The 11,926-nt window shown below is 35.5% G+C and overlaps 1 protein-coding gene across 1 annotated transcript in view; it reads left to right on the top strand.

The window, feature by feature from the left end:
* Positions 1-55: 55 nt before the first annotated feature.
* Positions 56-11,926, top strand: part of LOC128985859 (tubulin epsilon and delta complex protein 1-like) — a 30,036-nt gene continuing 18,165 nt past the window's right edge. Inside the window, exons 1-4 of the mRNA XM_054405808.1 lie at positions 56-368; positions 3,998-4,067; positions 5,380-5,585; positions 8,511-8,657. Of these exons, the coding sequence (XP_054261783.1) occupies positions 246-368; positions 3,998-4,067; positions 5,380-5,585; positions 8,511-8,657 (546 nt within the window). The 5' untranslated portion in view covers positions 56-245. The remainder of the gene's footprint in view (positions 369-3,997; positions 4,068-5,379; positions 5,586-8,510; positions 8,658-11,926) is intronic.

Genomic DNA, 11,926 nt, shown 5'->3' with positions numbered 1-11,926 from the left:
TTCTGTTTTTTTTTTTTTTTGTAGTTTGTGCATTTGTGCAATGGTTTGTACCGCCATAGTCTAAATTCAACATTAATTTTGATCTGATTCAAATTCTTTTTTATTCATTTGTATTAAACACTGGTAATTTTTCATTTTGAGGACAAGTTACAACAACTATGTAACAGGTAATGAACTGGTATATTGGTTTTAAAAGTTTTTTTTGCAGATATTTTACAAATTTTAGGTTAGGGCCTATAACCTAAATGATGAGTGAACTAGTCAGTTCAATAACAAACTTGTGCAAACTTTTAAACCGTCTTTTAGGTACATCAATTACACCTGAGTACTTCAGACTTCTAAAGTTAAACAAGTTAGCCCCTGAACAGGTAAGTCATAAGTTATTAGACATTATGCATGAAACTAAACTTTAAAATTCCTAACTAGCCTATATCTTCAATTGAATATTGGGTATTTATTCGTATAAGTTAGGTGTCTCCAAACGAATTTTAAATTTTGTTATAGGCCTTAGGCCTATTACTTTATAGTTTTTTACCTCTTGAATCCAAATACAGCCTACATTATTTTCACTACCACCGTTCCCATAGTGCGATCATGCTGCTTCATAAACACGTTTGAATTGGTAGATGTAAGTTTACATGTTTGTACCAAATTTCATCAAAATTGGATATCATTTTTGCTCAAGCTACCACGCTAATGGTCACACATAGCCTAGGGTCAACGTGGGTAATTGTGAACGCCAATGACAAATTTTTCAGAGATATGCAATTTATAAGAAAATTGTAAGCAATTTAAAAAATGTGATCAGTGTTTTAGCATTATACATGTTTTGGGCTTAATATTTCATATAAGCCGATTTCATCCCCTTTTTAGTCGAGGAGTTATTCAGCATTCACAATTGCCCGGACGGCATTCACAATCGCCTACAATTTTGGGGTAAATGTGAACTCAGTTGAGAAAACATTAACAGTAAGTTACATACTACAGCATAGGAGGGGCACAAATTCCCCCTTTCAATAGCATGTGACAAAAAATAAGCGTGCAAATGAGATTTTTCCGTGGTACTTTGAAATAGTTAGAAAATCATTTAGGTGTAAAAATAATATGAAATGGTCAGAATGATTAAAATTAATGTATTTAATGGGTAAAATAGTATTCTTATACAAGAGAAAATAAAGTACAGTAAAGTAAAAATTTAAAAGGAAATGACAAAAAAATCTCACTTTAATCAACGAAAGAGCACAAATTTGTTTCTTAAAATTATAGAAATCCTTGACTAGCTATTTTAATAAACATAACTCAAAGAAACTTATTTAATAAAGTAAGCTTCACTAAACAAATGACAAAAAAATTATAAGTATTCTCCATAAGAATAACATGGGAATTTTAAAATTACAATTTTTTTGAATTTTATCCGTAACAATTAGGCGCATAATAACGCTTCAATATACTAAATTATTTGTTTTTAAGCTCTACAAAATGGTTTGGAAAGAAATTGTGAAATTTAGTGTTTTTAGGGTCAAAAATGGGAAAAACCTATTTTTACCCCATAAAATCCCCCATAAACCCCCGTTCCCATAGTCCGATCATGCTGGTTCGCGAACTCATTCAAGTTTATCCCGCCTTACACCTTCAAACCAAATTTTATCAAAATCGGACAAAAATTACTCAAGTTATCGTGCGGATGGACACATATATATTTCTTGATGAAAATGCCTTACTTTTAGGCCTATGTTCTTAAGGAGATCTTGATAGAGTTTATGATGAATGAAACATGAAACATTGCAAATTTTTGTTTAATACAAACGTTTTCAAGCAAAGAGAATGAAAAATGTAAAGATGAACAAAACAAATAAATATGAACTGTTTACAAATAGTTGAATTTTGAGAACATATGATTGAGTACAGATCAAAGAAAATAATAAAATCAGCCTAAAAGAAAATTAAAATTCAGCTGAGTTGAATCACTTTTTTACTATCTTAAATTTAAACCAGAGGGGAACTTTGTTTTCAGTACCAACTGGTGAGCCAATTCAGAATTTCTTAAAACCAGTTGGTTGCATTTAGAGTTTTGATGTGGGTTTACTTTGTGAAGGGCTTTAAGGGTATAGCAGCCTTCAAAATTTTGGTTGTGGTGAGCGGCATGATTATAGATTGGTTTTCTTTTGTCTTCATGTACCACATCAAAACGATGGCCTGTCATTCGAACTCTTAAAGAGTTTGAAGTCTGGCCAATGTAATCTTTTGGACAATGTTTACACGATAGTTGATAAATCACATTGTGAGATTCAAGCTTACTTAAAAGTTCATTCAACAAGAGAGGATTTATTAAGTACATTTCCAAATCCAACGACTCTGCGGTAGAGGTCAGGTTTAAAAGAGTTGTTGAAAACTCAATAAGGCTGACAGCGTCATCCTCCTTGACTGGTTGAAGCATGCGCGCCTTCTTCAACATTGACTCGACTCCTAAACTCTGGACGTCCAAAACGCATTTGTAAAGTTTTCATTACTGTACTCAAATTTTTACCTGATATAAATAGAGGTTTTACCATTTTAAAGGCATCTCCCTCCAGACAATTTCTTATTCTGTCAAGGTTTTCATCGTCATTAAAAAGGTGTTTAGTCTTATTGTAACAGGAATAGAACATGGGCCATTCGTCTGGTTTCCCGCTGAAGGATGGAAGACGCTGTCGGCAAGAGACAGGTTGGTTGGGGTTAGATAAATTGATAGCTTTTGAAAAGGAGTCTGCTAGTTTATCAATAGCCGTGGACACGATGGCTGACGATGTCAAAGGAACTGACGGTTCCTCATTCAGCCACCTATTGACTTTGACATTAGAGTCCTCCTCAACAGTAGCAATATTGAAGCTTACCTTGTCGGGGTCTTCATTATCTTCCAATTCCAAATGACGACTGCCCAAAACTGAGGCGGACTGACTAGGCCTACTTCCCAAGACCGAAGCAGACTCAAGTTCGGTCCTTACTCTCAGCAGACGCTTCTGTCGTTCTAATTCTCTTGCTTCAGCTTGACGTTGTCGTTCCATTTCCCTCTCCTCTCTTTGGCTCTGTCGTTCCATTTCCCTCTCCTCTCTTTGCCTCTGTCGTTCTAGTTCTTCAGTTTGATGTTGCGATGATTATTTTGAACCGGGAATTATGTGTGAATGTTGTATTTCTACCTGGAATTGTCAATTTACCGTGATCGCGCATGAAAACAGTGACCTTTAATGACAGCGGAAGACGATGATAATTTCTAGACTACTGCAGGAAACAGTCAGAATTTTGCCACGACCGCAAAAGACGATGATGATCTTCACACGACTGTGGGATATGATCAACACTTTGCCGCAATTGCGGGAGGCAATTACGATGTCTTCACGACCGGAGGAGACGATTATGATCTCTACATTACCGAAGGAGATACAATAATGATATCGGCCGTGAGGGATTATCAGAATTTTATCGCGATCGCGCAAGAAAATGATAATGCCTACACGCCCGAGAGAAAAGATCAGAATTTTGCCTCATTCGCGGTAGACGACGATAATCTACTCACGACCGTGGGATAAGTTCATATATTGCCGCGATCATGGAAGACAATAATTATGTCAATACGACCGTGGGAAATATTAAGAATTTGCCGCAATCGCATGTAGGCCTAAATACAATAATCAAATAATTTTTTTATCTTCCAATTTTTGGCGCACCCCAAAAAATCCAATTGCCTCGCGCCCTAGGCGCGTGCCTACCGTGCCTATTCGGTAAATCGGCCCTGAAAGAATCAATAAGAAGTGTTAACTATAACTTATTTTATGTTTACTAGGTACCTAATACTCGATGCTAATAGCTTACTATTTAGAATTGAGTAATATAACAAGATTATGACACTATACTATAGACTTTAATTAGATTAATTAATTAGGTTATTGAACCTTATTGTTATTTAGTATCCACTTTGTCCCCCAATCCTTTGCCTTTGATTATCATTCATTTTTTTCAGACACATCAACTGTTGGATATTTGTCACAAGCTTAGTTGCTCCCATGAAAAAGATAACTTCTACTACAGTTGTAAGTGATCTGTAGGGATTAATATATAAGCTTAGTTGTTTCATACTATTATTTTGAAAAAAATATTAAATCAAATGCCTTAGGATAAATTGTTAATGATTTATAGTTTAGCCTAATGCAAATAAGCTTGATCCAATAGTCAATGAAATAAGTAAGGAGAAACACCTTGAATCATTTCATGTAAGTACTGCCAACACCCTAGAGCAGACAAGGATTGCATACATCCATAAATCTCCTATTTTTGTTCCTAGAAAGAGCCTTTAAACCTTGGCACTTTAGCAGCTAAGAAGGAACAGATTGCTTGTTTGGCTGTTCTCTGTGGGTTCCTCTGAAGTTGAACAAAACGAGTCGTCTTCAACTGGTTAACAAACAGTGGAATAGCCTTAACAAAGTGAACAGATGTACATAAACGCCAACCACAAAAACACAGACCATTTTGTCCGAGTTCACTTCTTTTATAATATGACTGGTCTGTGTATAAACCATTAATTATAATTATGTTCATCTTCTATTAATCTCAACAATTTTTGGCAATGTTTTACGTTAAAAAAACTGACATTTACAAAAAAATTATACCTGTATGTTTATACCGAATATATTTGATTTCTAAAATTGCAAATATTTAAATATGTCCTTGGTTTAGGGGAAAATCTAGTTTGTCATACTGCCTAGTCTTTTTCATTATTAAAGTGGTTTGTTTGCAAACAAAAATACTCTTCAGCCATGTATGCTTATTATTACAATACAAAATTCAAATTAATAATGCCGTTTCGCTCTAGTTGTTACACCTAAATGCCCAGAAAAACAATTTATTTTATACAGGACAATTAAATAGTCTCCTCTACCACCATTGTCAATACTGTAGTGTAAATTTTATATCAGTTGGAAGGGGAAGTTAAGAATACAGTATTTTGTAATTGATTATTTTTTTACAAAAAGTGCATTAAGGATACTTTATTCAACAAATCTTAAAACAATTAGTCCCGTCAAATCTCATACCCATTTACTACTATGTCAGTGGGATAGCTAATGAAGAAACATATTTACCATCTGAAAATAGTTTTACAATAAGGTATTTTTCCTCCTTTTTATAATAAAAATTTATTTGTTGGTAGTTCTTTGTTAAAAGTTCTTATTGGTAGTTTCCATTACTTAGTAAATTAATGTTTCCTTCTAAAACATGACTAGCTATTTTGATAAACATAACTCAAAGAAACTTATTTAATAAGTAAGCTTCACTAAACAAATGACAACCTTAAAAGTTCTGAACATGGAATCAGAGTGAGTCTTTATGATGAAGTTTTTGTTTTAGGTGAAGGTGATCCTCTCAAATGTATTGAAAGTTTATTGTGCAGGCAAGACAGGGGGGCTGCTTACTTCATATCTCCAGCAGCCACTCCTCGCCAATTACTGCTCTGTTTAGCATTCTTACTTTCAGAACGAACCATTGAAAGTAATATTGATAAAACAATTTTAGCAACACCTTTAGCAGATGAAATTCCATCATTTCTGTTCAAAGTAAGTTGTAACCTGTTATATGTGGTTTGAAACAGAGTTTAAGCTTTGAGGTTAGAAACAAGCAAGTGTAGGTGGGGCGAATACGCAGTGTGTTTGTCTTGGACTCGAATTATTGCCAACAAGTCACATGCCAGACGTAAAAGTAGTAATAATAGTACGAGCTGTATATTAAATGACGGTATTTAATTTATGAATGAAATGAAAGCTATAGATTGTCTTTTTTTCAATTGTCATTGTCATCGATTATATGTTTACAAGTTTCCCGTAAAATCCGGGACGTAACTAGGGGGGGGCACGCGGGGCATGAGCCCCGGGCGCCAGTTGTTGGGGGCGCCAACATGGGCACAGATTTTTTCCAACAAAAATTGTTGAAAATATTTTTAATCCGTCTTGTATTACAAAAGAAAATCATTATATTTTTTATTTATACAAGTCTAAGAAAGTACAAAGTGAAAAGATGAATGCTATCTGACTGTTATTATACTGTTTACGAATCATGTTAACGGTACGTATGAACTTGTACGGAGCGAGTATGAGGATGAGCATACTGCGTTGTCTGTCTGTCGTCGATGAGTCACTAGGACGGCACCGGCGCGGTGTCAGAACACTTCCACCCCCCCTCCCGGAATCCACCTACCCCTCAGCTCCCCATCCCTCACACCAGTCACCACACACACACACATACCACAAACACATACCACAAACACACAACACTAACACATCGACACATGAGATGTTTGTGTGTGAACAAAATGGAGGATGTATATCCAAACATAATGACTGCCTTACGAATATTCCTGACAATTCCGGTTTCAGTGGCTTCGAATGAAAGAAGTTTTAGCAAACTTAAAATAATAAAAAATTATTTACGGAATTTGACAGGGCAACAGAGAGAGGCTGACAAACCTAGCGATTATTTCCATTCAGCACCAGGTAGCCGCAAAACTATCCTTCAGCGAGATTGTCAATACATTTGCTGCAAGAAAAGCCCGAAAAGTGAAACTCTAAGAACAATTAAATGTTTAAAATAAGTATTTCAGTTACATTTTTTATAATCCTTATATATAATACAGGGTGAGGCAATGAGAACGCTACAATTTGTTTTACCTGTCACATGTTAATTGTTGCAACAATGAATGATCAGCTGTGCTTAAAACATCAATTAAACTATGCCATTTTAGTAAATATTATGCCTGAGGCTATTAACACTGAGATTTTGATGTGGAAACCTATTTATAAAATAGTGGTTCTTGTGTAAAAACCCAGAGATTGTTTGGACCGTATTCCATCCTTGGTCAACATGGCGCTGTTCCAGATTGGAAAACAATGTTGAACTGGGTAAAATTATTTAGGATAATCGCTTAAACAAAAAAAATAATCGGTGGGTGCCGCAAAACTCTTTGTACACCAGCAAATGTTAAAAGAATATGAGTCCAAGTAACTCAAATTCCGAAGAGATTTGCCAGGAAGCTTTTGTTGTTGAAAGCTTTACGTTGGCTATTTTTTTTGGGGAGGGGGGGGTTGTTCTAATAAGCTATTTGACGTTCTAGGTTTTTCAAAGTCACCCCACAGATTTGCTTGAACCGAAGCTAAGGATAGTCCAAAAACTAAAGTGATTCCTGAAGAAGTGCTGAAGGAGTATTTGATGGAGTTTCAAGCGGCTAAAAAGGAATGTCAAGTAGGACAATGAAGTCACTTGTAGGATTTTGTTCTCAAGAAATGCAAAAATGACTTTGTTAAGTTAAAATGGCAAAAGATAAGCTGTGTTTTGGTGTGCTATTTATATCTATAGGGTGAATATTATTGAGTTTGTACTGTTTATAAATTGGGGCGCTTTCATTGCCCCACCCTGTACATTAAGGCGATTTCTACGAAACACTACTCCTCCGTTAATAATAAACGGATTTTTTCAAACGATGTGTCAAAATTAAGTATTTTTCGTGTAGACGCTCCCTTTCACCAATTTCTGTAATAAAAGTTCTCGGGCTTTGCCCCACAGGCCATCAAAATCCCAATGTATTTCTTATGAAGAAAATATTTTGTCTATTTAACAGACGAATAATTTGTATTAATTAATTACAGCTGTGAATAGTAAACACATAAGATACACACAAAAGCGTCCGTTTTCAGAGTGAGTTCGTTTTCAGTTTTGATAGCTGTAGTGGAGTGATTGATTACATTATTTTTGAGTTGACTCTTTTAAGTAATTAGAAATTATGACTGTTATTCGTTTTGAAATAACGCCTGGAATACTTTGGAATTGCCCGAATTCGAGCAACAGGTGCACTAATTTTATCTAATACTTGACCCACTTGTACATAATTTACTACCTTAAGTGTTTTTGTAAACCTGAATGATTTCGTTTTCAAATAAACTATTTGTCTTTGAAAATATGTACTGTGTTCAATTATTTACCACATATATCTAGGCCTTAGTACTTTGAACTCGAGGTTATTAGATCTAAATAGTATTAATGTATTGTGCGATGGACACACCACACATTTTTTTAAGAAGATTTGTAAGGAATTAGTTTTAGTCTAATTGAGAGGGGGCGCCAAAATGGGTGTTTGCCCCGGGTGCTGAATAGCATAGTTACGTCCCTGCATAAAATATTCGTTTGCGGTTTGCCGTTGTTAAATTTTTTACCTTCCCGCCCTCGGGGCGGCCCTGAATGTAGGCCAATCTTTATGGTACGGATCAACTACAAATTTCATTTGTTGTACATTAGTAGCTTTATTCATACTAATAACTGTCATAATTAAACATTATCCTTAAAAGGTAAAAGGGTATTATTTGTTTTGCCTCAAAATAAGGTTTGGACTCTATGAAAATTCACAATTTGCACTCGGGTAAAATACCTTAACAATGTTTATAGTAATGTTAGTTGTATCTTTCTCTATAGCCTAAATCTAGTGATTGTTGCAGCCAGATGCTGATGAGACGCTTGTCAGGCCTGATACAGCTGATCCACAGGTGTTGTTGAACTACGCACAGTTTTTGTCTGGGAAGATCAACCACAATCTGAGAGCCATTTCAAACCACAGTCAAGAGAAGGCCAAGATGTTTTCCAAGGTATAAATATGAAATTGCACTAAAAATGAAATTGAATACTAAATGATTCGATGTTCTTCAATCAAAAACCATGTAAATTGTATCTCGTCATATGAAAAGTGTAACCAACTGTTCTTGACCAGTGAGTTTGCAATAATAAAATAATGGTGCTGGCCAAAGAACCCTAATCACCATAATTTTTAGTCCTACAAAAGTAGCAATATCTAGTAAGGGAAATACCCAGTAATTTGTAGCATGGTGTTTTAAGGATTGTATAGCATAAAAACAATAGTAAGTTTGAACAGTTTATGAAGTAATTAATTTAAATTTATTCTATCCGTAGCTTCAAGTTAATTTAGTTACCAATTTATTTTATGTGTCTTTCTTTACACAAGCATATGGGGAGAAATTTCCCAAACAGCAAAAGATAGTTACGGTACAGCGGAGTGGCTTGGCCAGGGGCCTATCTCACTAGTTTTCATAAGTTGAATATTGAATAAAATTATATAGATATTTATCATAGTTATCTATATACAGGGTGAATAAAAAGTCAAGACCCCCCCCTCTAATATTTTTCCAAGTAAATATACAGAGATATCCTTTTGGTGGTCGAGCAATCTTAGCAGGAAGTTTCATTTTATCATTTTGAAATTTTTGAGTGTCCCCCCAAAAGGGGGGATTTGGGGGGCAACTCAAATATTTTAAATGTAAACCCCCTTCAAGTGACACCTCATTTTGAAGTGTTTACAAAAACTTAAAGAATGGCGAAAACTAGAGGTCGATATCTTTTCTCTATCCAAAATGGTAGCCCGTCAAATGTTGTGGAAAATCAACGGTAAAATTGTTAATATTGGCTGTCATTTTGGACAGAGAAGAGATAGCGAGCTCTGGTTTTCACCATTCTTTAAGTTTTTGTAAACACTTCAAAATGAGGTGTCACTTGAAGGGGGTTTACATTTAAAATTTTTGAGTGTCCCCCAAAAGGGGGGATTTGGGGGACAACTAAAAATGTTTCAATAGAAACCCCTATCAAGTGACACCTCATTTTGAAGTGTTTAAACAAACTTAAAGAATGGTGAAAACCAGAGCTCGCTAACTCTTCTCTATCCAAAATGATAGCCAATATTAACAATTTTACCGTTGATTTTCCACAACATTTGACGGGCTACCATTTTGGATAGAGAAGAGATAGCGACCTCTAGTTTTTACCATTCTTTAAGTTTTTGTAAACACTTCAAAATGAGGTGTCACTTGAAGGGGGTTTACATTTAAAATATTTGTGTTGCCCCCCAAATCCCCCCTTTTGGGGGGACAATCAAAAATTTCAAAATGACAAAATGAAACTTCCTGCTAAGTTTGCTCGACCACCAAAAGGATATCTCTGTATATTTACTTGGAAAAATATTAGAAGGGGGGGTCTTGACTTTTTATTCACCCTGTATATATATATATATAATCCAATGTATGTTTGTTTGTTTGTTTGTCCTTTATGGACTCCGAAACCGCTCGACAGATTGTAATGAAACATTTAGGCATTATTAAGCATTATTCAAGGATGGTTTGTGTGAAGTTTGGTGCAGATCCGTCAAAAGGACCCCGCCCCAGTGGCTCTGGAGTTTCCCATGTTAACCTTATGAAAACTCATATTTAAATGGAATTATAGAATCTTAACAGCTGGTTCAACTAAACAATTTGATTCTGTGATGTTCAATAGGATTTAAAGGTTAATCGGTTTACCAACAGGGTGCAGCACTATTATTTTTTTTAAATTTATGACAACAGCTAATTTGCAACCAAAAGGTGAGTGAGCGTGAACTCCAACCTGGAGGCGAGTTAGCGTAGCGAACGAGCTAACCTGAAGGCAAGTGAGCACAGTGAACGAGCTCCAACGTAAAGGTGAGTGAGCATAGCGAACAAACTTCAACCAGGACGTGATTGTGACATGCGAACGAGCTCATCTTTAAAATGAACGAGCATTTAAAATAAAATGCTCATTCATTTTCAAGATGAGCTCGTTCGCATGGCTCAATCACGTCCTGGTTGAAGTTCGTTTGCTACGCTAACTCGCCTCCAGGTTGATGTTCATTCGCTACGCTCACTCACCTTTTGGTTTCAAATTAGCTGTTAAAAAAATAAAAAAATAATAGTGCTGCACCCTATTAACTTTTTAATGCTATTGAACATCAAAGAATCAAATTGTTTAGTTGATCCAGCTGTTGGAGTACTTATAAGGTTAACATGGGAATCTCCAGAGCCACTGGGGCAGAGCCCTTTTGACAGATCTGCACCAAACTTCACACAAACCATCCTTGAATAATGCTTAATAATGCCTGAAAGTTTCATTACAATCTGTCGAGCGGTTTCGGAGTCCATAAAGGACAAACAAACAAACATACGTACATTGGATTTTATATATATAGATAATCGTTATCACTGGACCATCATTTGAAACACCCACACCTGCTGCCACTTAATCTTTTCTAGATTTAAAATCACAAAAATATTCTGAGCTGTTATTTGACCTTGTACGGACCTAGTTATCACACTACCAGCTGGACAGCCCTTATAGCATGTGAAATAAAATTAATACTGTTAATACTGTTCTATGAAATGGCGACCATACAAAGTAGGTATTTTAAGCCAAGTATGAATGGAGATGAGTGTAGGATAAGTGGCGCGATCTTGTAGTCTTGTTAGTGACTAAGGCCGACATTCCTTAGACACAGCTGTTAATTTATAGCCCATACAGCTAATGGCAACTTAGGGACCTACAGTTTATATTGGAATCCGAACCACATTTTTGCCTTGGTAATTACGAATTGGTCTAATTATCAGGATAGTACTGCGGATAGTCGTAGTACTCACCCGTGTGGACGTTAATCCACACTGGGGTGTATCGCATCCACAGTGCATGCGATAATAGATAAAATGATAGATAAATTGATAATAGACTAGAGTTTGGCCCGCTCGCTCTTAACTCAACTTTTTTTCAAATAAATTCATCACATTCTAAATATCTAGTTGTAAAAATTGAGATAAATCATAGAACATTGGAAATAATTATTTACCAATAAATGGTTTACATTATGTGTTTTAGCACTTTGAAAGATGGTAATGAAACCATAGGCAGAGTAAAATGGTAGGAAGATGGGGAGGGCAGTGCCAAGATTTATACAATAATTTATTTGTGTACAAAATACAAATCCGTGTGGAAATATAATGGTATAATGGTCTGAAGTAAGGTCAGTGATAAGTTTTTTTATCACAGTACAAAAAACGTATGGGATTCT

Source organism: Macrosteles quadrilineatus, unplaced genomic scaffold, assembly GCF_028750875.1.
Source record: "Macrosteles quadrilineatus isolate MER2022 unplaced genomic scaffold, UCM_ALF_1.0 Scaffold_1__1_contigs__length_201487025, whole genome shotgun sequence".
NCBI lineage: Eukaryota > Metazoa > Arthropoda > Insecta > Hemiptera > Cicadellidae > Macrosteles > Macrosteles quadrilineatus.
The sequence above is the reverse complement of the archived record's forward strand: the minus strand, read 5'-3'. Positions and strand labels throughout refer to the sequence as shown.